We start from the raw sequence: 25287 nt of genomic DNA, 5'->3' as shown, positions 1-25287 counted from the left end.
TTCTCGCGGGTAGGAGAAATGCAAAATAGTGTGAACGATCCGAGCCAGAGTCTGCGTGGAGAAGCACCGCGTCACCTCCAACTCATCATAACCCCGGCAGCCGCTTTCGATCTGTGACAGGTTTATTGTGGTCTGCGATGGCAATGAGTGTCAGTTTCATCTGCTGAAAAGACACCACATAGTTTTTATGGTCAGTGTTGAACGTGGAGAGAAGTATCTCTTCGTTGGGTTGGGCTGGATGGGAACCTGCTTTTCATTCAGACAGCTCGGTTTTGGCCGAATCAGTACTAGTGAAAATTCAACTTTCTCCGCTAAGCTGCCCCATGTTCACGCGGGATACAGCCTTGCCATGCTACAGTTTGAACGGTTGACTTCCTCCTCCTCCACAGGACTATGCGATGGATTGGTCCAGCCACAGAATCTCTCGTTATTATCAAAGATCGTGCTGAGACAACATCTCACACCACAGGCTGTGACGTGAGATGTTACACTCATACTTGAGCCAGCGAGGATTGAAAGAGACATTTTTCTCGCCAAGGGATGGTCCTTGCTGTGATCGACGTGAATATGGTTCTGACCGGCTGAATTGATGACGAAGTTCATAGTTCGACTCAGATTCAATGGTCCAATATTGGAGACAGTAACTCCGAGATATTTCACCCTTCGTTGTGGATCCCAGCATGGCCGTCATTTCCATCAGAGACGCTCTCTCGGCTCTGAGATGGATACATGAACTCACGGAGCAGAGAGTTCCCATGGGGATCTCAGGGATGTTCCTAAGGCAGAACTTCGAACGTTCTCAGGTTCGTCCCAAACAGAATTATGATCGGATAGGTTAGAGAATCTCTTTGCCAAAAATGAATATGTATGAAGTTCGTATCATAGTTCTGATCTTGGGACAAGTCCACCATAGCGATATCCACATACCGTCCTAGCAAGGAGGTCCGCCGGTTCGATTTCTCCGTCAACGCTCCTGTCGTTGTTTCTCGGATTTTTCAAATCAACTCCAACATCCACTCCGACATCAACAAACGGCCGTCTGTTCAACCAAGGCATAAAACTCAGACGCCTTCTTAATGGGTGCGTTCCAAATGCGCACCAGGGCCTGAAGAAAAGATGTGGCAAATCATACCAGTCCGTCGTACAACGAAAGGGCCGAAACAATTGTCTCATCCCTTTTGCTTCCCTCCTTGAATTCAGCCATATCAAGGCTGCCGTTTTCGTCCTTGTCCATCATTCTAAATATTTTCCTTACTCTTTTCTCCGGCGTATCCTCGTCTTCTGGAAGTTTCACCATGGAACCCACCTAAGGTATGTTTGTCAGCCAAAATCCTCCCCAAGCTGGCATAGGGACTTACCATTTTGTAGATAGCTTCCACGATCGCTAGCATCTCGTCATAGCTGATTTTTCCGTCGCCATCGATATCATAGAGTTGAAACGCCCAGTCCAATTTGTCTTCCATTTTACCCCGACTAGTCACACTAAGCGCGCATATGAACTCCTTGAAATCAATGGTCCCGCTCTTATCCGCATCAAAGACCTTGAAAACGTAATCGGCGAAGGAATTCGGGTCGCCAAAAGGGAAGAATTGTCGATATATTTTTTGGAACTCCTCCTTGGCCAACATGCCCGAGGGGCAGTCCTTCAAGAACCCTGGTGATATGTTCAACCGTGTGCGCAGTAGAGGTCCATCCGGTATTTCATACCTTTGTACCATTGTTGGAGTTCCTTTTTATCAAAATGCGTTGACTTCTGGAGTTCCTCCAGTTGTTGCGGTGATAACTTGGACTGTCTGGTAAAAAAAGGGTAAGCCGACAGTTTCAAGACAGTCGGTGTCCGTGTGTCAGTGTCGACTCACTTCTGACCCATCCTTGCGGCCCAGCTTAGGCCTGACGGCCTCGTGTAATAATAATCTCAGGATAAGAAGTTTGGGGGGTTACGAGTCGAACGAACGTTGGGTTTGAACAAGCTGCGACTCGGCTTGAAAGAGCGATGGCGGGGTTGCGCTGGGAACGACTATGACTTGATTCGGATTCTTCGCTGCGCAAAGAGAGAGAATGTGATCATGGAGAGGTGTTCTGACTGTTCGGGACACAATATTTCACAACCAACAAGTGTTTTGGAGAGTTGAAAGCTGAAGCAAATTGTCGCAACCTCACTCGCAGGCCGGAAACAGCCCGTGATGAATGAGGTCTTTGGCGCCTGAGTTGCGTGGCGGGGGGGGGGGGATTCGGCGCCGAATGACAAAGCTGCATTTCAACGGACAACGGCAAAAGCGAAACAAAAAAGCAAATCCTGCAACTCCGAAAATATGCACTATCTTTTTGGTACCGAGCACATGGGATGTTGGTCTAGAATTTGGCCTGAAGGCTTGGGATACTCTAATCAACTCGCCCTGCTGATCGCTGCAGGAAAGATGACCAGTGGCTCGGATCAAATGCCAAAACTCCATGCGTCCTCTATTCTAACAAGGCCGCCTGGTTGGTGTAAAGCACATCAACGACATTGCTGAGCTTTTCAATCGTTTCCAGCGCTGCATCATAGCCAGCGTCCCTCTCGACCTCATCGTACACAATCAAACACCCTTCTCCTTGATCCAACACACCGACGATGACCTTATCCAAGATCATTTGCGATAGCTTCCTCTCCACCTGTTGCGTGTCAAGACCAACCATCTTTGCGACGTGGTCAATTTCCACCCGGCTGAATGGCTCAATTACCTTGATCAGGTTTTGTTCCAGCATCGCATCATATAACCGCCGTAGATGATTTCGGATGAAAACATCACTGCCAAGCTCGTACCGATAGCTGGACAGTGCCTGTTCATATTCTTCGAGGGATCGATTCGCATGCGCTCTTGCCACTGCTTTCATAGCCTCCAGATTGGTACCGGCATACTTTTGTGCCTGCTTCGAAGACAAGAGAGAATTGACGTCGTCGACAAGGTTCAGCATAATCTTGCACAACAACATGTATTGTAATGCCGAGGTTGCTCGAACTGTGTCATCCTGTGCGTGATAGCCTTCTAGCGCTTCGATGAAATATGAGTAAGCCGTATTGAAGTCCTTGTCCTCCGCGTGAAGCATGCCACTTTGCATGTCCAATCCAGCTTGCAAAAGTGGAGGGGTGTAAACAGAAGCAGCAGAGGTCCTCGCTGAGGTCAACGCAGCTCTTGCTTTGGCTTGGTTGGTGAGAGCGTGGTAGACCCTCGATTCGAGCAGCTGGACCTCTACCAGGACGAGTTTGTCGTCAAGCCGCTTCAGCTCTCGCAGCAGACCATTAATCAGTGTAAGAGCATCGTAGTATGATTGTTTCTGCATATACAGCCCAACCAGTCGTGTTTCGAGGTTCTGACGGAGAAAGGATCGCTTTTCAGAATTGGCCCAATCGATGCATGATTTGGTCGTAGTGATCTGAATCTCTAAGGAGTTTGGAATATCGGCGAAGAAGTCGAGCAATTGTCGGACTGATTATCGGGTCAGCCGTATTCCCACAGTTTCCAAGTTGATAAAATTACCTAGCTTAGCTGTCTTCGCTTTAGCAAATGAGGACAAGGTCGACCTGCTTGTCTTCACCAGCTCGGCGAGATCTTCAGATCGCTTATGGTCTCTGTAGAGCTCGCCCAGCCCAGCCAGCGCATTTTCATAGTCCTGAAGAGCGGCCTGATTGGAACCGGGGGATTTTGATAGGACCTCTTTATAGATGCTCTCTGCGTTTGTTGGCTCAGACTTGGCCAGTTTTTTGGCCTCGGTGATCTTGGCCTTGTTCGAAGGGGGCGGCGCCATGTGGATAGGGAAAGGGAGATAGATGAGGTATGGTGGTCGTACACGCAGATAGGGGTGTTGAGGTTGGGATATGTACTATAAAGTTATGGAAAAGGCTGGACTGGAGAGACGTAGACACGACGAGGCCGAGGGGGGCAACCTCAGCCACCGCGGTCTGCAAGTCTCCAGGCACCGTGGATGACGCCAGAGGCCTGCAAACGCCCCAATTCTTATTGCAGGTTTCCTGTTCGTCCCCACAAAAAAGTTTCTCGGTCTTCATTTCAAGCCGACTACTTTTCTTCGCTCCCAACTCCATGCCATTAGCAACATGGTAAGGCCTTCGAGAGGTTGAAAGATTTTACCGAAGCTGACTTCTTGACAGAAGATCAAGTCCTTAACCAGGCCCGCGGCGCCTCCGGGCGACAGCGCTCTTCGACAACCTCGAAACCTGGACCCTGCCCACCATCCTTTCGAACGTGCCAGAGAATACACACGGGCACTCAATGCAGTCAAGATGGAGCGAATGTTCGCTGCGCCTTTTGTAGGACAGCTAGGTCAGGGTCACGTGGATGGAGTTTATTCCATGGCCAAAGACCCGGGATCGTTGGAAAGATTTGCCAGCGGCAGCGGAGACGGTGTTGTAAAAGTATGGGATTTGACCAGCCGTGAAGAGGTGTGGAGTTCTAGAGCTCATGAAAATGTTGTCAGAGGACTGTGTTGGACCCCGGAGCGAAAGTTGCTGTCTTGCGCCACGGACAAAACCGTCAAACTATGGGATCCGTATAATGGGGAGCAGAATGGGCCTCCCCTGGCAACATATCTGGGACAAGGGGCATTTACCGATATTTCCCATCACCGCGATCATCCCTCGTTCGCCGTTTCTTCGAGTTTAATATCTATCTACGACCTATCGAGACCTTCGTCAGGACCCAGTCAAGTGCTGCGATGGCCTACTTCTACCGACACCATCACCGCCGTGTCTTTCAACCAAACCGAAACCTCAATAATCGCTTCCGCTGCCCTGGATAGGGCAATTGTACTTCATGACCTTCGAACCGCCTCGCCTCTGTCAAAAGTGGTCCTCCGACTCGCATCCAATGCAATATCCTGGAATCCGATGGAAGCATTCAACTTTGCTGTGGCAAACGAGGACCATAATATCTACATATTCGATATGCGGAAATTGGATAGAGCTCTGAATGTCCTCAAGGACCACGTGGCCGCAGTCATGGATGTTGAATTCAGTCCGACAGGAGAAGAGTTGGTGAGTGCGTCATATGATCGTACCGTCCGGTTTTGGAACCGAGACCGAGGGCATTCCAGAGACGTTTACCACACTAAACGAATGCAACGAGTATTTTCAGCGCGATTCACCCCGGACAACAACTATGTTCTGTCGGGGTCAGACGATGGGAATGTCAGACTATGGCGCGTCCATGCCTCGAGTCGTAGTGGCATCAAGTCTGCAAGACAGAGACAAAAACTGGAATATGACCAAGCTTTAGTGCGGAGATATGCCCATATGCCCGAGATCCGACGAATTAAACGACACCGACATCTGCCTAAAACCATCAAGAAGGCCGCAGAGATCAAAGCAGAAGAACTCAAATCAATCAAGAGGAAAGAAGAAAACGTGCGAAAACACAGTAAGAAAGGGAGCATGCCGCGTCATAGCGAGAGAGAAAAGATGGTCCTTGGGACTGAGAAGTGAGTCTGCATCCGTAAGTGAAGTGCAACACTTACTTCTCGTGTCGTATCACGATTATATCCACGAGGTGGCGCAGCCGATGTTCACTACAGAGAACCCCCAGTCGAAAAGGGCCGCAAGAGCTGGTCGACAAGGCCGCCTTGGAGGAAAGTCAGCAGCATGTCGCCGAGGCTGAAAAAAGCACGTCAAAGTATCTATTTGACGGGTAGGCCGACTTGGCGCACGACAAAATGAGGCTACCCCCATTGTCTGAGGATGAGGTCCAAGGTCATGGAGATTTCAATTTAAACGCAAGCTGAAACAACGGGGGAGTTTCTATCCCAGCGACCAGAAGGAGTCTGTCCTAATTGCGTGACCATACGACGAATTATTGAAAGACAAACTGTGTTGCAATATCAAGTCGTTTGTGCCCTTGATAGTAAAAGCTGGAGATGTAGTAAATCCTGGCCAATCACAAATCAATGTCGTATTTCATCCGAGTCCGAGTCTCTGCATTTACTGGTAGATCTATTCTCCTCGCTTGATTCACCATAAGGAGAAGTTCGAAAATAAAGCCTCATATATTACTCAATGCGTGCCTTATCCTCGAAGTGGACGCCACAGCTCATACTTTGCCAGCATTAGCCTTCCTCTCTACCCCGAGTCAGACAGACAACAGCATTTCCTCCAATATGCCTCCTTTCGGAACCAGCACCTCAGTATTGGACTCATTCTTGACAGAGATTGTCGACAGCATCCAAACCAAAAATGGCCAACGAATTACCGAGCTCATTCAACTCGATTTCGAAAGTCTCTCTCCGGCGCGTCAGAAACCATACGCGGACCTGAATCGGGAACTGAACGATAATTACCCTCCCGGCAGCGACGGTGAGCTTGTTTCTCGATGCAAGAAAGATTTGTCCCAGGACGAGTTCGGCACTTTCAGTTCCCCATTTTCCGAGAGCATCATACAGTACTTTCGCTATCTCAGAGATTTCACGACTGCCGACAACCAGGCCAAAGCCTCCAAGATAAGACAATTGACCAGGTGCTCAAACTTCTTGCCTATAGTGAATTCATACTGATTGCACTCGCAGCCAATGTGTCGCTGCTCTCGGAGATTCCAAATATGGAGTTATCATGATCCCAATCGTTCTCTCTTTCTCCCGGACCCTGGCAGCGGTCGCCACGAATTTGGACCGGAATCCTGCCTGGGTAAGGGACAGCCATCTACCAGCATTGCAGGGTCAAGAAGGCGCTCCAGGCAAAGTCAGCTTTGTTGAAGATGCCGCTAATGTGCTCCGAGATGCGTTCATCAAGTGTCTTGCCGGCAGCCCTGGTGTCCAACGCACCTCCAGACCCTCAGCGGACGACAAACGCGTCGGCATCTACCTCACCGCGAATTCCTGTCTCAAATTACTCATACAATGTCGCAAGCTCCGGAACGCACAGCAGATGTTCTCTAGTATCGATGCGCAGTCTCCGCCGCTGTGGTACTATCCAGCCGCGCAAAGGGTGACGTACCTGTACTATCTAGGCCGCTATCACTTCGCCAACAACCATTTTCGGCGGGCCCAAAGGGTTCTCCAAACGGCGTACGAGCAATGCCATCGTCAAGCCATCACACATCGGAGGTTAATCCTCATCTACCTGATGTCGGCCAATCTCTGTTTGGGCCGTTTTCCATCTGCCGCTCTCCTTTCACGTCCGGAAGCCACCGAGATCGGAGCCAGGTTTGTGCCTCTTTGCAAGATCATCCAAAGTGGCGATCTGGGGTATTTTCATCAGTATCTGGGCCTGGAAAGCGAATCGGGCCTCTGGTTCTTGAAAAGATCCGTCCTCTTTCAACTGCGAGACCGGTGTGAGATCATAGTCTGGAGAAGTCTCATTCGAAAGACATTCCTTCTGAGCGGCTACATGGGTGAGGAGAAGAAAGTGCCGTTCCTGAGGTTGCATTATGTCCTTCATGCTGCTGCATGGGCATTGCGCAAGCAGAAAGTAAGAACAATGGTCAACGGATATAGGTCCCAAGTAATCCCTACAGTGGAAAATTATGTCGACCCCGAATTCGCCGACATTGATGCAGCGATCAACGAGACGGGGTTTGATATCGATTCTGGGCAATACATCGATGAGTACATTGGCCAGCATGTCGCCTCTGTGGATCACTCAGATGAGTCGCCCACGATGAACGAAGTTGAGTCAGTGGTGCTGAGTTTGATACAACAAGGCTTACTTAAAGGCTTCGCTCTACACACCAATCCTCGGTTTGCCATTCCAGGAAGCCAAAAGGCGGGAGGGCCAATGCGAGCGGGATTTCCCGAGGTTTGGGGCGTTATCAAGAGTAGAGATAGTGGTGAGCTGGTGCCTGGTTTGGTTGAGGAGGGGAATCTGGATTCTAATGGGGGAAGGGTAGTGAGACTCTTTGGAGCTAGACCAGCTGGTGGGTGATGGGCTCGCCTTGGAGTACAGAGTATGCCTCGAGAGAATGTGCCGTCGATGACCAGAACTTGTTTGCCTCTACCGCAAGACATTGGACAAAAGGGACAGCGCTCGTTGTACTGTAAATGCCTCACTCCTTTTCTCCTTGATTAATCGAATTGATGCGAAAATGACTGGCATTGCAACCCACCCTTGGGGCCAGGGGGAAACGGGAACGTGAGCCCTGGCCCTGGACCCTTTCCGGAAGGCCACCGTTCTTCAAGTGGCAGACCGGCAGTCGATTTTTTTGCTGGTTTCCAAGGGGCCCGATCGAAACTCTGATCGTGCCGAAATGCCAACTGGCTTCTCCACCGACAGAGGCCGGGGCGAAAAAAGGCTGGCTCCAATTGCTGCGCCTTAATAGAGGCCACTGGTCTAGTTACCTGCATGCCGCCACATGCCCTCGTTATTGGCCGCCTTTCCGCAATGCCCTCTTCCCGCCGGGTGCACTGTGGTGCAGCGTACTGGGAAGCCAATTCTGTCTCGAATGAGTGCTCAAACACCAGCCCTGCTGAAGGCAAGTACTCTGGCTTCTCATCTCCCTATATCAAGACGTCGAGTTCATCTCCCTCAACCTTACAGATCTTCCAAGTCTCTTGTTCCTCCGCAATTTTGACCTTGACCTTCAACATGCTATGAACATGCTCGTGGCTCGTGGCATGGACGCTGGACCCCACTGCCTCAAACAATGACGTTCCTCCACCGTTAACCCTCCCTTCACGGAATTGCGCTTGGATCCTGTTCTCGCAGTTCGGCCTCTCATTATGTCTGGCGCCGAGATCGGCATCGCGGTAATCGGGGCGGTAGCGGCCTTGATCACGGCCTACAGAGATGCAGGCACCATTGTCGAAAACATCAAGGAACGCCGTAAGGCTAAGGGTGCCTTACCTCCAAGTGTCGCCCTCGAGGAATCAATCCAGGAAGGGCACCAGGAGATTGAAAAGATTACAGCCAAAGGTATTCAACGGTTTGGTTCAGACTTCGAACAGGGCGACGGTGAGCACTGTCCCTTCCCCGATTTCCGGGCGACATTTTACTAATAGCCCACTAGACATTGCTCATCGAGCCTTGCAGAGTCTGACCATCGAAGTCCAGGCGTCTTTCCTCCATCACTTGACTCTCGCCAGCAAGGATGACAATGTCACCAATTTCGAGGCATGCATCGACTCGGCCATCGAAGCCAGACTACGAGCGGTCACCATTCTCAATGAGCTGTACCTCCGCCAGCAGAAACGGTCCAGCCTCCAGTCCGAGCCTGAAGTTACGGTGGCCCAGCCATCTCCGAGAGATTCCAAAGATTCCAAAGAGTTCAAGGAGCTCGAGGGAGGAAAGAAGCGGAGTAGTAACCTGACACGAGAATCCGAACCACTTTCGACCAGCCCATTGCGATCGCGGAAACCATCGTGGAATCCATTCAAGAATCTGCATCGCACATCATCTTCAGAGCAGCCCAAAGAAAGCACGACATCGGCTCCTCCAATTGCTCGAAGCTCCTCATCCAATTACCACTCCCCGACTTTGTCTCCGCGACCAATGATGTCGTCTTCCCCGGGCTCTCTGAACGACTTTCGCAGATCACAGATCATGACTCCGCCCATCAGCCCTGCGTCAACCCATTCATCGCTCGACGCGCTGACGGCGGCTGGATTTTGCAAGGGAGCGTACTATGTTCAACAGGGAATATATGACAAGGCGGTGCAAGTCTCAATGAAGAACATGGAATGGTCGTGCCATTGTCGCAAATGTCCGTTTGCGACACCCGCCGACCGAGACGAACGTGGCCGACCACGCTTCGACGACCGAATATACGAGGCAAACACGCTCCGTTTTCGGTCGCTGCTGCTGTTCAAATCCCACTTGTCATCCAGCCAAAAGAAACGACGATTCTACAAATGCCTGATTTGTGTGTTTGGCGGAGATTCCTCTTCATCCTTTGAAGGAGAACATCACCTTTTTGAGCACATGTCCCGTCACCAAGGGGGAGTATTAGGAGGGCTGGAACTCTGCGGACCGATATGCTTGGAGCCCAATGGAGTAAGAGCGGGATCTGAAGGAACGTTTGACCTTTGCTTTTCGGATCCCTCGAGATTTTCTCTTCCTCCCAGCGCCATTGAGCTTGACGTGACAGAGATATTAGAGGCGGATAGTATAGAAGTTACAGAAGAAGACGAAGTATTTAAGAACCAGTGGGTGGATCAGGTCCGGAAATGAAATTAAGGAAACCCTTCAGACCGAAAGATATGGGGGCTATTTGGACTGGGACCGAGTCTTGTATAATGGGACCGAAAAGCAGCAAGTGGTGTCACTTGAGGGAGAACAGGACTGGGAGACCCTCGGAGTACGGCGCAGCACGAGGCAATTCCAAAGATAGAATCTGAGCATGTGCCTTCGGGCCGTTGCACATAAGAAATTCCCACGGGACTTTAGCACTGGAAACAAGCGAAAGGACGATCCTATTTTCGGTAAGGGAGGAAGCCCACCAGACAAGAAATGGGCACGAGACAAGATGCCCAGAAAAACAATCGACTGTTTTCTGAGCGCATCATTTTTTCTACACGTAAAACAGATTGTGGTTATCTAAGTGCTGACTCGACTCGGCATATCTAGAAATCTAGAGCACCAAGTGATGCCAGGGTGCGGAGATTTGCATTGACCCATTTGGACACCTATCCCGGACTCACTGGAGCCAGCTGAAGGAGGGAGGGATGAATCTTGGAGTCTCTTATCTTGGAGTCCGGCAGCGAGCAATTGGCAGCGACCCAGTCACAGCAAGAGTTTTGTGATCCCGAGCCCTCGTACCATCCTTGCTAACATCTTGAGCGTGGGCAGTTGATGGCACCATCCCACTCATAGCAACTGCTCTATCATCCTACCCGCTGACAATGCACGATTCCCACCGCCCCGTTCGCACTCTTTCTCGTTCGTCATTGGTGACGCCTGATAGTTCCTCGAACCGGCCTCCTCTGCTCACGGCACAAACGGCCAGTCTCCCTCGTCCGACCCTTGTTTGCCAACCCCAGCGCCGGGAACGCCCCACGACAGGCTCGTTCAGGCATGATAACCAAAAACAACCACACCCTCCAGTCCCACAATTCCAATCGCATAGCGGCTCTGTGTCATTGACGGACGTCCTCGAGCCCACTTGACCTATACTATACGCCTCTATCAGTTACCACGCCACCGCAATGGCCCTCACCCCCGTTCATCCCAAGCCTCAAGAAAGTCGGCTTCTACCCTGCGCGTCCGTCATGGTAGACCCAGCCTGTTCATCTGACTGACTCCCTCTGATAGCTCGTCCGATCTGTACTCTTCCCTACTCCTCGTCAGTTCCATCTCTCGATCTTCCCTCGGCAGCTCCTTCGTTATTCAGTAATGACAAGAGGAGGAAGTAACTGACAACCCGACCTACGAACGCGGCCGACCGACCTCAATGTCCATGGCCCTTTACCGTAGTCAGAAGAGACACCCACCCTAACGATACGCCTTCGAGGCTATGAATGCCATTTGGAAAACCTTCACCTGAACGAAGCCTTCCAGTCTCTGGCCCAAATCGTCCGACTTCAAAATGCTCGAGTCGCGCCTGTACCACGAGGATCCGCCGGGTCTCCAAACCAAACTGGACATGAATCCGACGTTGATCGTGTCATGGTGGTGCACACTATTCTCCTTGACGACGATATTGATTAGATTGTTCGGGCGATGGATTCGCACAGAAAGACTGTTTCGAGAAGACTGGATCATGTTCTATAGCATCATTCCCCTCTTGATTCGGATGGCCTTGGTCCATGTCGTTCTGATTTGGGGAACCAATAATACGCACACTGAGGGACTCTCGTCCGAGGAGATTCGTCATCGGGAGATTGGGAGCAAATTGGTCCTGGCTTCGCGCATCTTCTACGCAGCCTTTATCTGGGTCGCAAAACTCACCGTTCTCGAATTTCTCAAGCGCCTAATTGGGAAATCCTGGGCCAAGTCGTACGAAGTCGGACTTCGATTGATATACGCTTTCCTCATCATCACCTATCTCGGAGTCGTCATCGGCACACTCGGCGAATGCCAACCTTTCACCCATTATTGGCAGGTCGTACCAGATCCGGGCCCTAAATGCCGAGAAGGATTAGCCCAACTAGTGGTGATGGGAGTCTGCGACATGGTCACCGACGTGGTTCTGATCGTCTTTCCCATCCCTCTCGTCTGGCAATCCTCCATGCGAGTTTCGAAGAAAATATCCCTCGTCCTCCTCTTCCTCTTATCCACCATCCTGATCGCCATTACGGCCTATCGAATTCCTTCTACTATCTCACGTCGCTCCTCACAACAATATCGATCGTTACTGGCCTCGTTGGAAATCTTGGCGGCTGTGGGTGTATCTAATGCGATTGCGATAGGTAGTTTTATCCGTGACAAGGGAGTGAAGAAAGCCAAATTCAGAATCCCATCGTTTGATGATTCGAGTTCCATGGGACGAACACCCACCCGAAGTCGAACCAGGTCCATGACCCATCACCATTGGGGCTCGGACGAGGACCTTGCGAAGAGCGTTGGAGTGTCGCTACCCGCTCCTTTGAGACACGGGAGTACACTGGACAAATTCCCCCGGCTGGCGGAAGTCGCCATACCAAATCATACCTCCGTCGATCTCGAGTCCGCTCCACACGGATATGGCTCAACATTTCACTCGAAATGGAATTTTGCCGAAGCATCTCGACATCGTCGAAGGAAATCGACTGATAGCCTGAGCAGCACATCAACCAACATCAAACTGCGCGATCTAAGATCTCAGCTGGAAGAACCGGCCCCCCGTCCTGATTACGTGGAGCCCGACACGCCAAGTAAAATGGGATTCTTTGACGTTGGTGGCCTTGTTGATCAACCCTCGAATGAGTCTCCTGCTTCCCGATCTCGTCAGGCATCCATCCATGAAGCTACACGTCGATTCTCTCAGCCTCACCATTCCGGAACGAGACACGGTTCCAAAGCTTTCCTATCCGATATTGGTGGCATCCTGGCTCGACATGCTCATATTCGTGAAGAGGACGAAATCCACTCTACGTCGACCGTGTCGCCCCGGAAAACGAGTAGTCCTGGTCGTTCACCGATGCGATCCGCCGAGAACAGAAAAGTCTCCAAAGGTAGTCGATTACCTTCGCACCAGGTGGATGAAGAAGAGCCCACACGGCCCCAACCCAGTGGACCGGATGATTTGAGTTTCTCTGATGCTGGAGGCCTGCTACGGTGAGAGTTCTTTTCTTGACTATGTCATTGTGGAAGCTTGAAAGCAAGCGAGTGATGTCTGATATGGAATGATTTTGAAATCTTTATGCATATACCATTTAGCGACGGAGTGAGGGGGGCAGGGTTCTCATCAATTTTGGTTGATATCCCTGTCAGTTTGTTTTTAGTATGGTTCTCTTCCCAAAAATGTTGTGGGGATGAGATAAGAGAAAGCATAGGTGATATATGCCGTGAACTGAGTGATGATTTAATGGATGAGTGGTTGGGGCGATGCATTGTTGCAGATATCCCTTGGATGACGATGATATGAGAATGTAGTTGATTTATCCTGCACGTTGGCCTCGCGCCTGATCATTCATATACAATCACAGGGCGGCATCCTGCTCTTCCAAGGACTCGGATAAAGCGGCAGTCTTTGAGCTTGAACCTTGTTCTATTCCATGCCCTCATCGATTTGGAAAGGAGAGGAGCATCAACCACCAATACTGGTGCCTGTCCCGACTCCAACATTCAACATGTCCTGTTCGGATTGACTCGACCGATGTTAAGGAACTTCATTTGTCCTCCCCCAACCCGTCCAGATTCATCATCGCCACCAACATGAAAGCTCCTAATCCCTCAAGTATGACCCTATGCTCAAATAATCCTATTCCGACCATACCTTTGACGCCATCATAAGACATTTCGACTTTGCCTTTGCCTTTGGCTTACTTGTTGTCGTCGTTACCTTGGCTTTGGCGCCCTGTGGATTTGATCGTCTTCGTCACAAAGAAATTCTGTCTCCTCGTAAACACTGGCCGAATCTGGTGTATACGAGTGTGGTAGCAGTGCGCGCGCTTGTAGGTATGGCCCATCCATCACGGAGACGGCGGGTCTGGAGAACAATGAATTCTGCAGATCTTCCCCATGTTCGTGTCCATAGTCTAACGGGATCGGTTCCAAATTTGCATCATAGGTAGTTGGTGAGCGTGAATCGACTATGTCCTCGGTATCGTCGCTGTGAGTAATTTTGTGATTCCGTGCATACGTTTGGACCGGGTTAGGGCCCGGCGCAAGTCCCACCTCGTTTGCCCGATATTCGTATCGAAGAGGACTTCGCTGCATACCTTCAGGTTGATTAGGTTGAGGGAGCAAGACAGATTGATGGCACAGATGGTAATCACCGGTACTGGTGGTCTGGAGTGGACTTCGAACTGAAGTCGGTGAGGCAAGGTGACTGTTGGGTCGTTGCTGTGAAGCTGCAATGTAGGGATCTCCGACATTGTACAGGTAAGTTCCGCAGCTGTGTTCATCGCCCACCCTGACCCAGCTCTAGACCGAGATTCAGTTAGCCTCAAGAAAGACACACCAGCGAAGGAAAAGGGGGACCACCTACGGCCCGGTTCGGGCTCTTGTCGGCAACACTCCATTCATCCCAATTTCCACATTGTCCAGCCCTCCCCAGAATCATGATCGGTGGTCTGATTTCGCCATTCTCGATTCTCGCCTGTCTGCTTCTTCCCCAAGCATACATGTTGTTGATCCATCTGACTTCTTTCATCCGTGCATTCTGCTCTGCGGAACGTGGACGGTATGGGTTGAAAATGTCACTACCACTTGCGTCGCTCTCCGTTTCGATTGCAGAGGATGCGTTTTTGCAACAGTATCGAAACATACTGGCAGCGATGACAATGGCAGCGAAAGCAGCGACGATGACTATTCCAACGATGATGGTGGGCGAGATTGCCGGAGTTGGCCGGCTGTTCTGATCGGTCTGCTGGACTACCATGATTTGAAACTTGGCATTGTCAGTTTTAGAAGTACGACAGGGACAAAATCTTGAATTACCGGTGCAGTTTTCACGGCCATGTTGCGGCGGTCAGGGCGGATTCATGCGCAGGAACTGTTGATCTGCCTCATGAAGAGTCGTCGAGCCGAGATGAAATCGAAATGACCGTCCGCCGTCCAAGCCGAAGTAGAAAGTAAGATGAACAGATGAAGGGGAATTGACGCAGTGAAGAGGTGAAGCTGTCAAGAGACGCAACACCATGTCTGCCACAGTCCTGCAAAATTCAGATATTCCTTCTCTCGAGCACATGACGGAACTTTTGCTCAAGCATTTTTGCACATGGCATTGCACATGTCCATTTCTCCATCGATATGCCGTGTCGTATCTGCCATCTTGGGCCTTTGGACATGGAATTCAGGTCGTACAGGGGGTAGGAATTCAAGAAGCTCGATTAGGCCATTGGCCTTCTTCAACAACGTCGTCAGCTTGAATAGATCCAATGAGAGCGTCTTGTGCAGCGAGGCTGCATTGTCATCCCGATCAGCCGTAACATCGCATGCTTTGACATTCAGATCCTCAGGCTTAAACGTTGCCAAGGTCTTTCTGCCTCCTGAAACAATTCTGCAATTTGCTCTGGTAAATCTTTGGCCTTTTCCATGATCGCTTGGAGACCCCATCACCCCTGGTAATGCCGGCATCTCTTTTCCGGGGCAGAGCCTTACCCCTGGATGAGTTTCAGCCTTGTCAGAACAAACTTGGCACAACCTAAAGTCTGCAGCATTCAACGACACATTTTTATTGCTACAATAAACTTGATATCCCCACACCCTTATGTGCTCCTATGATCTGCTGAGCCTCTTGCACTCTCAAAGAATATATCATTTTCCTTCTCATTCAGCCACTCGATGACTTGGTCAATTTCCACTGCACCGTCCTTCCTTCGATCAATTGGTTTGGAGGATGTCTGGTTGGAAGGGCCTTCTTCTTCCTCGTTATATTAATTTCCAGTTCCGCCGGGGCTACATGTATCAGGGTAGATGGGATCTCGAGGGATAGACATGCGACTGAATGGAGTTACACCTGCCTGGAGACCAATTCTTTCAACAGCCCAGATGAGATCGCACAGTGTTTCATGATTCCAAGTGTTGAAGCCAGATTTTGTGGCTGCGTCCGCGATTTGAAGTTCCAGCCTGTAAGCTTCAATTGCTAAACCTGGTCAGCACCGGAGGCAGGAGTCGCGGGAGCCATGATCATACTTCCTTGGTACACTCCAGCCCCAGAAGAAGCAAGTTCCACGTTGATGGAAGTGTCCGGCCAGTCGACCTGTACCCCAATGAGGGTAGGCGTAGATGGGGGTGCCAAATGCATCGATATTAGGACAATAGGGGTCGAGAGCGCAATATCGACATGTAAGGAGTTTGTTGACAAGGCTGGCCTGCATAATGACGAAGACGGCCGATCGTGCGGTGAAGGAGAAGTGTGTGAAGAGGAGGTGGAGGACCACGTGTGGGAGGGTGAGAGTAACAGGAAGCGGACTTAGAAGAAGGCAGATACTGCGAACTTGATCTTCATTCTACCATCAATACCAATACGTTAATTCGTGAATACTGCAAGCCCATGAATGCTTCTTGATGTCAAGATCTTGACAGAGGTCCGTGCCTTCCGACAACATTTTGGATTGCGCCTTCTTCTATCAACCACAAACCATCTATGCAGATGCTCGACGCTTCAATGACTTCAATCCCACCGTAACATTATCTGCCTGAGTCCTCAACTTCATCAAAACACGAGCCGCGTTGGTCTCTGTAAACCCGCGGGATGACTTCTCCCGAGAAGCCATACTACCATCTGCTCTAGTATCTTCAGACTCATCCGAACTTGCATCGTAGCCTTGATCAATGTCCATGGGACGAACAACTGATTTCGGAGAGACTTCCGGCATCGGACCTATCTCAGGGTAACGGCGCTCAGCGGTCTGTTGTTCTGCTGAAATGGTGGTGAATTGAGGGTACAACGGCCTTCGTGGAGGTGGCAAGAGATCAAGCGGAGTGTAGGAACGAGGAATGCCGGCCGCTCGTCGACCTCGGCGAGAGGTACCCTGCGGAGATTCTGAGCGAATGGTACTAGCAGGCGATCTTGGATGGGTAAAGAATATCTTTGGCGAGGGGGAGCGAGGAGAGTTGACCGCAGACCAAGGATTGGTGAAGGCAATCTGGGGGGAAGGGGACGACAAGTCATGTTTGTCTTCTCGGCTTGTATCAGTTGTATACTCGCTGGTGGATTCGGTCGTTTTGCATGGCTTGGGCAAGATATTCTTGACTCGAGAGTGACACATTGGGGTCTGAGGAGTTCGAGGGCTTGGTATGTCCGATGATGGACCGGATGCTTCTTGGTTTTCGATTGCTCGATACATCTGAGCTTGCGCGGCACATCTTCTGACGATCTCTGGGTCGATTTGCATGGAACCGAAATTTTCTGATCCCGGAGGGAGACACACGTCCGGAAAGTCTTTGCCAAAAACTGGGGTCAGAGCAAAGCGAATATTCCAACAGAATGTGGCCGCCACAGCCTTTGCCGCCTCATAAGGGATCCAGTATCCTGAACATAGCGGTCAGCCATTGGAAAGATAAGGCTTCGTCAACGCTACTGGCCTTGTGCGACCAAAGCTCCTCCGGTAATGCTGTGGCAGATCTCCTTCAATCCCACGTTCCGGGCCAGCATCTTTGCCGGGGTTGTCTGCTGAAGGTCAGATTATCCGCCTTGAGGTTTAGTCGGACACGTTTGTTCTTCTCTGTACCTTGGAGTAATTGCCACACTTGAATAGAGGTGTCGTACGCACGAGACCAATATTGTAGTCCCACAACATCGTGTATGTGGTGGAATCTCCAGGGATCTTAAATTGGTATTGGAATACTATTCGATGTTAGGTATACCACGAATCTCCTTTCTCTTGCATCCATACCTTCAAAGCATTCTCTGCCAGTTTTTTCGAGAAATAGCTTCTTCTCACTGTTATATGGGATATGCCTTGGATATGTAGCTATTTCACCGATCGGATGTACCTCGAACATTTGGTGTTTGGTGGCAAGGTAGGTATCCTGATCTTCATGGGGAGGATATCGACATTCACCTCGGATTTTGCCAGGTTGAAAGACTGCCGCATCCTTACACATTCTTGGTTTCTTTCGCAGTGGCTTCTCCTTGCGGCTTGGTTGCTCTTCAGACGCTGCAGAGGCTTGACCGTCATGGGTGGAGAGGTCGTGTTTGTTGTCATCGTTGCTATCGAGTCTGCTATCATCCAGCACTGGATTAAGAAGGGACCGGATTGCCGCCATCGGGAAAATGGGGAAATTTCGAATTGAAGACAAAAGTTGATCAATCTTCCCGTCGGCAGGGGCAATTCTAATGTATCCCGTTGGGACAAGCCACTGCTTGATTCGTTTGGCAACCATCAATCAACAAAAGAGAGGAACAAAGCTGGCGGCTTCACAAACCACAACAGAATTCCATAGACTGATTGTAAAGGTTCCGCTCGGGTATCCAGGTTCACCGAGACAAGGGTAAAAGCGATGCATGTTCTTTGATCTCGCGCAAAAAGGACTACTGCTAAGGCAGGTAGCCAGCCTGATCAGAAAAAGCAGGCAAGGTCGCTGGCATTCTGATTGACCATTTGTGGCGAATCGGAGAGCATATGATATTGGATTTGGCTGACATCCCAGATGAGCGGTGAGAAAGTTCGTCTTGAAAAATTCGGAACGACACAGGTGGGAGTATTCTCTGGATTCGAGGTCTGGTTGAAGCCGAATTAGACCCTGGTGACTAGCCTCTGCTATTGTTCTGGTTTGAAAGCCTGATATTGGCACCTTATATTCATTGCGTACAACGGCGAAGGCGATATCTGAAAAGCCTTCGACCGAACATGGCCCTCGAGGAAGCAGACCTCAGAAAGCTCACATCGGGTTGCTGTGACATGCATGTCTCCCCGGCAGCGTTCCTCACGCATATGGTTCAACACAGGCGAATCAGCCACAAAGACGGCACCCTGCGGTCTTCAAGCCGATTCAAGTTTGTTCTTCCGGGAAGAAATCGGCCATTCGGCTGTATTTAGGTTGCATTGAGGCTGTCCAGACATCTTTCCTGCACCTGGAACGGCACACTGCATCCGTGAGTGGCACAAAAGATGAGCTCTGATTGACTAGCCTTGCCATGCATCACGAACAGACAAAGAAACTTCGGTATCAGCATATGCACTAGGGGAGCACAATCAGATAAGATACTTCACCGGTCTGCTGAGACTTCCATCGGGGTCGTCCTAAGTCCTAGCATGGCATGACCTGTTCAGAACCAAGGCAGAGAGGTTGATCAGACCTGGCCAGGAGATGGGATGTGTCTGACTTTCGTGCTACCTTGAACGCCGTCATCATCCAAGAGGAGGTGGCCCTGTGAAGACTGAATTCAGCTTGCCATAGTTCAACAGTCATACAATTACGGTTTCATGACAAAAGGTATCATATTTATGACGTAGGGAAGTGCTCATATCAATGCGAGGAAATCGAGTGCCGGAGCTCAAAGCAAATTCCACTGTCCTTACCAGCTTGACCACCACGCTGACGCCCTCATACGATCTCAAGCAGCAACAAAAACCCCCAAGCCAGCTAACAATGAGTTATTTCTAATTTCATGATCACTCCCTCACTCGCTATCCGAAAAAGCCGCCGAAGAACCTTCATCCTGGAAGCCCGCCTCTTCATCATCATCAAATGTGTATGTTGTTGCTTTCTTTGTCGTAACGGCACGTCTCGCCGGCCTCGCTGGGGCTTTGCGAGCAATAGGTTCATCAGACTCGGAACCAGAAGGGGATTTTAGAATATCATCGGCTAAAGCATCCATTTCGTCATCGGAGTTTATCACCTTCTTTGCCAATCTCTTTGCATAGGCTTTCGCCACAGGAGATTGTTCAACTTTCTTTGGAGCTTCAGTTGCCTTCTTTGGTGCTGGCTTCTTGACTTTTGGCTGTGTATCCTTCGCCGCTTTCTTCACCGGTGCTTTCTTGCGGCCTTTGGAAGGAACAGCATCGACATCATTGTGGTCATGTGTGGTCTCCTTCCCCTTCGAGGAAGTCTTTTTGGGAACCTTTGCTGGGACAATGTCATCATCTGAAAGCTCGAGAACATTTGTATCATCTTTGTTTGTGACAATGATGGATCGTCTTGGAGATTGTTGTGGAGCTAGCATCTTATAGTCGGTATCATCTTCTTCTGATAGATTCAAAGCGGACTTTGGAGCTGATTTCGTGGGAACTTTGTAGCCATGGCTGCTGCTCGGACGAGAGACCGAAGTTGAGAAAAGTGCTCTCGACTCGCTCCCGCTGTCAGGAGTGGTCTTGCTCGGGAGTCCCTTAACCATGTCACCAAGGTCGGCGAGTAAACCGTCTCCATTGTCACTTTCCGAGTCGCTAATTAAAGCGTAATTCGTCGGTTTCTTGGTTACCGCACGGGCTTGACGATTGGATGTGGCCTTGGGCCGGGGCTCGCTCGAACCTGTGCTCTCTTTGACGGGAACATTGCGCCCACTGCCACTTGCGCCTGCTTCTTCTGGCGTATCAAGGGGATCACTGGAACTATCAGTATACAACCTTCGATATTCCACGGCGTTTTTCAACGCATTAACCTTAGGGGCCACATACGCTGTAATAGACCGATGCTTCTGTACCGGCTTGGGACCCGGTGCGCTCTTCTTGACCTTGGGAGCAAAGTCCTCAAAGTCGGAGTCATCCGACGCATCTCCCAGCCCCTTTCGTTTCTTGATAGCTGGTTTAGTCGTAGCCGATGTCGCAAATTTCTTTGAGACACGTCGTCCCTTCCGAATATTGCGCTTGCGGTTGTGCTCGTCTTCCAGCTGGAATTTCCATTCACTAATGAATTCGTCCAGATCTCGTCGCCAGAGATCTTCCTTCGACTTCTTCATCAACGTGTCGATCTCCAACTCTTTATCACCAATCTGTTTCTGAAGCTTCTCAACGCGTTCTTGGGTGAGCGACCACAAAGGCATGCCAAGCAGGTAGTCATAAGCGCTTGCTTCTGTAACATCATCTTCACCTTCTTCTTCTTCCGTTCCTGCCATGGTCTCACCCGGGTTCGCGGCGTCCGGAGTTTTCGGGAACGCATCAAATCCGAGGTGCTTTAGCTCCGCAATAAGAACAGCTTTCTTCTTCTTGGAAATGCTGAGTTTGTTGTCGATGATCATTTGGACAAATCGGGCTTGGTTCGTAAGGCGTCTCAAATCCTTTTGCATGTCTTGCAAAAGCCACTCCTTGCGCTTAGCATACAGTTGGAGACGATAGCTGTAGAACTCATCCATGATGGCTTCGACATTCGCGTACTTGGTGATACGGCCCTCGGGGTCAAAGGCCACAAGGTTGGATGTCGCCACGGATTTGGTGAGCTTGAACTTTTCCACCAGGCCTTCTTCGACCGCATTTTTCATGTGTTTCTCGTCCATCTGGATGATGAAATGGACCGTGTCATGGGTATTGTAGTCCTTGTAGTCCTTGATGAATGACGGCACTTTCTCGGCTTTGATGATCTCTTCAAGTTTGTCCTTGAAATCCTGGGTCCAAGTTCGAATCGGCAGCTCTGTAATTTCAACTTCAGTGTCGCCGGTCTGGTGAATGATGCCACTGAATTGAAATCTGTCGGGTCCTGTGGCCTTAACTTCACCCTTGAATCCACGAAACCATGGTTGCATGGGCTTCCACTCTTCACCCGCCATTTTGCGCTTGAGATTCTCCACGATATCCTCGGGATTGTAATTGGGGATAGAAGAACTCCAGCCTGTTCCGATACCGTCGGCACCATTGACCAGAATCATGGGAACGACTGGCACATATAACTCCGGTTCGATCTTCTTGTCGTCATCAGTGTTGTAAGTCAAGAGAGGTTCATCAGCCTGGTGGAAGAGCTTCCGGGCGAAGGGAGACAGACGGGTGAAAATATATCGAGCGCTAGCAGAGTCGCTACCTCCTTGATTTCGCGTGCCGAACTGGCCGGATGGCTCGAGCAAGTTGACATTGTTGGATCCGACAAAATTTTGAGCCAGACCAACGATGGTCTGCTGGAGCGACGCCTCGCCGTGATGATAAGCCGTCATTCCACCGACAAGACCGGCGAGTTCGGCGACTTTCATATCTTTCTTCAAGTTTCGTTTGAAGCAAGCGAACATAACCTTTCGCTGACCAGGCTTCAACCCATCGACAACAGAGGGGATCGATCGTATGTTGTCAGCCATGCTGAAGAGAATCAACTCCTTGTTGACAAAGTCGGTGTACGAGATATTCTTGGTTGTATGGTCCAAGTACGTGCCCGGTTTGAATTGACGCAACCATTCCTTTCGCTCATCAGCCTTCTTCTTGGAGAAGGCGAGTTCGATCAAGGCGGCTTCGTCATCTTTCATGGTGTCGAACTCTTTGTGATGCTTATCAATGTCATTGAAATACTGCTGGGCATCTTCAGTCGTGCTTGTCCCCAACCCCTTGTAGTACTTGTGCTCCCATCCCCGTTCACGCTTATGTGCCTCCTTCCAGGCTTCATATTCTGGCATCGTGTAGAATGAGCGGGACTGTGAGGGATTCTTGGGGTCCCCTTTGTACACCTTGACGATCGGGGTGATAAATTCCACCAAGAACTTTGGAATTTGGAGCAGACTGGGAAATTGAACTTGCAAGAAATTAATCAACAAGCCTTTAATGTGACTTCCATCATGATCCTGATCTGTCATGATCATCAAGTGTCCATAGCGAAGGCCGTGGGTATCGGTGTAGACTTTCTTGTGCTGGAGACCGAGGAAGTTTTTGATGTTCTGAATCTCGGCGTTCTTTGAGATCTGATCAACTGATGCGTCTCGGACATTCAAAAGTTTACCGCGCAGGGGAAAGACGCCAAACAAATCGGGACCAACGACCGATCGTCCGGCCATTGCAAGACCTTTGGCTGAATCTCCCTCAGTCAGTATCAAGGTGCATTTGTAGCCTTCCCGTGTCCCTGCCTTGTTGGCATCGGTGAGCTTGGGGTTGTTCATACGACTTCGCTTGCTGCCGTCGGACTTCTTGAGGATTTGATCGGCTTTTTGCTGAGCAAAGTGGAGGATATTGTTAATCACCTCGGTCTTTGCGATTTTCTTCATGAATTCTTCCGACACCTGGCATTTGCTTCCGAACTGACTGGACTTGGTGGTCAGTTGCTCTTTGGTTTGCGATGTGAAGGCTGGATTGACGATCGAGGCGTTGACGAAGATGAAGATATGGTTCCGGATTTGATTTGGCTTCAACGTGGGACCGCCTTTGTTCTTCTTCTTGACAACCTCCATCAGCCGGGTGACAATCTGGTCCGCGACGTAGTTGACATGGCTGCCCCCCGAAGTTGTTGCGATGGAATTGACAAATGACACTTGCTGGAACGAGCCATCAGAGACTGTGAAGCCAACTTCCCAGCGCGGATCTGGAGATTCGGTAATGATCTCAGAGGTATCATTCGCAGCCTCTTCGCCACGCTCCCTCTTGATGGCTTTGGTGTACATCTCGATATATTTCTTGAAGCTGCGGATTGGCACACGTGACCCGTTGAGCTTCACCGCTACACCTTTGCAGGTCCCAGCGAGATCATAGACTCGACGCTTGAAGAGGGCTTCGAGGTCACCGTCCATGGCGGTCATGCCGAACTTCACAAAGTCGGGCAAAAAGGTGACTTTGGTATAGTCCTCCCCTTTGCAGTCTGTGATCTTTGCCTTTCCCATTTGAGACATGTTGTTGGTCCACGTCTGTTTGTATTTCTTTTTCTGTCTGGAGTCCACGGTCTCGACGGTGAATTCGGTGCTGAAGATATTGCAAAGCTTCGCACCGTAACCATTTCTGCCACCGGTGATCTTTTGCTCGTTGTCGTCATAATTTGAACCGGTCAGAAGGTGGCCGAAGATCATTTCCGGAATATAGATTTTCTCCTTTGAATGTATCTCAATCGGAATACCTCGACCGTTGTTCCAGACACTAATCTCGCCCTTTTCGCGGTCGATCGTGACGCGGAGCTCGTCCATGTTCTTGTCATTTTGTTTGTTGTCGGCGGCATTGACCAAAATCTCGTCAAAGATCTTGAAGATACCAGGCACAAAGGAAACTTCCCGATACTCCATACTATCTTGTTCGGTATTGTAGACCCACATTTGTTTTTCCGTGCGCTCTACCGAGCCGATGTAGGTATCAGGACGTTTGATGATGTGTTCCAGTTGTGTGAGTTTCTGGTATTGTTCCGAGACACGTTTCTTTCTCTGAGGTTGCGGCGCGTCGTGGGTCCCGTCTACACCCATGGCTTCGTTGACGAGATCTCCAAGAGGTTTCTTGTGGCTCTCCTTCACGGGGATTGTCTTGGCTTTCTTCGCCTGAGGTGGTGTGTCTTCCAGGAGCGACTCATCCTCGAACACGTTGATGGACTCCTCGTCTGAGATCTCATCTTCAGAGTCCTTCTTCGAGCGCTTCTTGGGGACAGTGGTCTTAGGTTTGGGTCCAGGTTTTGCCTTGGGAGCAGTGGTCTTTTTAGGGGCCGGTTTTGAGGCAGCAGGTTTCTTGGTGACGGCTTTGGTCTTCGACTTCTGGGTTCCAACGTCAATAGATGCATTCAGGCGTAGATAGCCTTTTTGGAGAGACTCACAGTGGCAGGCTCAAAGTCGGAGATGCCGTCGTCGACGTCAAACACTGAATCGTCCATGTTTTGGTCTTTGGGGACGGTTCGAGGGAAGATCGAGGGATGCGAAAATTTACCAGTGCCCGTCAGCAGGGCCAGAAGATGAGACGGTCGCTAGCATCCAGCACGAGTCAAAACGACTCAGACTGTGTACGATGTTATGTGAGTGGCAAGGAGGGGTTTAAGGCAGAGTTGAATTCTGTACCAGCAACGTAAACACAGGTTGCGCCCAACATCAGCCGCATTGTCAACAAAACTCGACCATTCGCGCCAAGCCTTTGGTGCCAAGAAGTCGCGTAACTTCCCCTTTCGGAAGCGAAGTTGGGGGCTAGCCGTTTTGACAGAGTCTTCTGGATTGGACAACAAGCAATCGGGATTTACGGGGTGCTGGAGAGGGCCAAGGGGTTGCTGGTGAGGTGCTATGGAGCGGTAGAGAATAGAATGTCTATCTCCTCGCAGGGCGGGCAAGTCACGTGGAATCATATGAGGGTATCACGTGTCCTGGCTACCGCAATTGCTCTCGGGTGTGATCTGAGCTGTTGTTTTATCGCATCGTGCGAAGACACTCGACATTCAGGCGGTGTGTGCTGCAGCACACACTGCTTCAGAATTTTCTGGGT

General features: G+C 50.3%; 11 protein-coding genes across 11 annotated transcripts; 4 read left to right on the top strand and 7 right to left on the bottom strand.

Moving 5' to 3' along the window:
• Nucleotides 1-1126: 1126 nt before the first annotated feature.
• On the bottom strand, nt 1127-1870 carry Z518_06987 (calcium-binding protein NCS-1; the record flags this gene model as incomplete). The annotated part of the gene is made up of 4 exons (XM_013415117.1): nt 1127-1306; nt 1359-1654; nt 1708-1793; nt 1860-1870. The coding sequence occupies 4 exons, from the start codon at nt 1868-1870 to the stop codon at nt 1127-1129; spliced, it is 573 nt and encodes a 190-aa protein (XP_013270571.1).
• Nucleotides 1871-2460: 590 nt separating this feature from the next.
• On the bottom strand, nt 2461-3786 carry Z518_06986 (uncharacterized protein; the record flags this gene model as incomplete). The annotated part of the gene is made up of 2 exons (XM_013415116.1): nt 2461-3467; nt 3519-3786. The coding sequence occupies 2 exons, from the start codon at nt 3784-3786 to the stop codon at nt 2461-2463; spliced, it is 1275 nt and encodes a 424-aa protein (XP_013270570.1).
• Nucleotides 3787-4093: 307 nt separating this feature from the next.
• Z518_06985 (uncharacterized protein) lies at nt 4094-5476 on the top strand (the record flags this gene model as incomplete). The annotated part of the gene is made up of 2 exons (XM_013415115.1): nt 4094-4096; nt 4148-5476. The coding sequence occupies 2 exons, from the start codon at nt 4094-4096 to the stop codon at nt 5474-5476; spliced, it is 1332 nt and encodes a 443-aa protein (XP_013270569.1).
• A 668-nt stretch (nt 5477-6144) lies between these two features.
• Z518_06984 (uncharacterized protein) lies at nt 6145-7903 on the top strand (the record flags this gene model as incomplete). Its single annotated transcript, XM_013415114.1, has 2 exons — nt 6145-6500; nt 6550-7903. 2 exons carry the CDS (start codon nt 6145-6147, stop codon nt 7901-7903), a joined length of 1710 nt encoding a protein of 569 aa, XP_013270568.1.
• Nucleotides 7904-8697: 794 nt separating this feature from the next.
• Z518_06983 (uncharacterized protein) lies at nt 8698-10144 on the top strand (the record flags this gene model as incomplete). Its single annotated transcript, XM_013415113.1, has 2 exons — nt 8698-8929; nt 8985-10144. The coding sequence occupies 2 exons, from the start codon at nt 8698-8700 to the stop codon at nt 10142-10144; spliced, it is 1392 nt and encodes a 463-aa protein (XP_013270567.1).
• Nucleotides 10145-11498: 1354 nt separating this feature from the next.
• On the top strand, nt 11499-13172 carry Z518_06982 (uncharacterized protein; the record flags this gene model as incomplete). Its single annotated transcript, XM_013415112.1, has 1 exon — nt 11499-13172. The coding sequence occupies one exon, from the start codon at nt 11499-11501 to the stop codon at nt 13170-13172; it is 1674 nt and encodes a 557-aa protein (XP_013270566.1).
• A 719-nt stretch (nt 13173-13891) lies between these two features.
• On the bottom strand, nt 13892-15016 carry Z518_06981 (uncharacterized protein; the record flags this gene model as incomplete). Its single annotated transcript, XM_013415111.1, has 3 exons — nt 13892-14479; nt 14544-14945; nt 14996-15016. 3 exons carry the CDS (start codon nt 15014-15016, stop codon nt 13892-13894), a joined length of 1011 nt encoding a protein of 336 aa, XP_013270565.1.
• Nucleotides 15017-15259: 243 nt separating this feature from the next.
• Z518_06980 (uncharacterized protein) lies at nt 15260-15634 on the bottom strand (the record flags this gene model as incomplete). The annotated part of the gene is made up of 1 exon (XM_013415110.1): nt 15260-15634. One exon carries the CDS (start codon nt 15632-15634, stop codon nt 15260-15262), a length of 375 nt encoding a protein of 124 aa, XP_013270564.1.
• A 299-nt stretch (nt 15635-15933) lies between these two features.
• Nucleotides 15934-16377, bottom strand: Z518_06979 (uncharacterized protein; the record flags this gene model as incomplete). Its single annotated transcript, XM_013415109.1, has 2 exons — nt 15934-16126; nt 16193-16377. 2 exons carry the CDS (start codon nt 16375-16377, stop codon nt 15934-15936), a joined length of 378 nt encoding a protein of 125 aa, XP_013270563.1.
• Nucleotides 16378-16644: 267 nt separating this feature from the next.
• Nucleotides 16645-18271, bottom strand: Z518_06978 (uncharacterized protein; the record flags this gene model as incomplete). The annotated part of the gene is made up of 4 exons (XM_013415108.1): nt 16645-17534; nt 17598-17672; nt 17772-17849; nt 17899-18271. 4 exons carry the CDS (start codon nt 18269-18271, stop codon nt 16645-16647), a joined length of 1416 nt encoding a protein of 471 aa, XP_013270562.1.
• A 1357-nt stretch (nt 18272-19628) lies between these two features.
• Z518_06977 (uncharacterized protein) lies at nt 19629-24691 on the bottom strand (the record flags this gene model as incomplete). The annotated part of the gene is made up of 2 exons (XM_013415107.1): nt 19629-24575; nt 24635-24691. 2 exons carry the CDS (start codon nt 24689-24691, stop codon nt 19629-19631), a joined length of 5004 nt encoding a protein of 1667 aa, XP_013270561.1.
• Nucleotides 24692-25287: the final 596 nt, after the last annotated feature.

Source organism: Rhinocladiella mackenziei, assembly GCF_000835555.1.
Source record: "Rhinocladiella mackenziei CBS 650.93 unplaced genomic scaffold supercont1.5, whole genome shotgun sequence".
Lineage (NCBI taxonomy): Eukaryota > Fungi > Ascomycota > Eurotiomycetes > Chaetothyriales > Herpotrichiellaceae > Rhinocladiella > Rhinocladiella mackenziei.
Note: the sequence above shows the minus strand (reverse complement) of the source record. Positions and strands in the feature narration are given on the sequence as shown.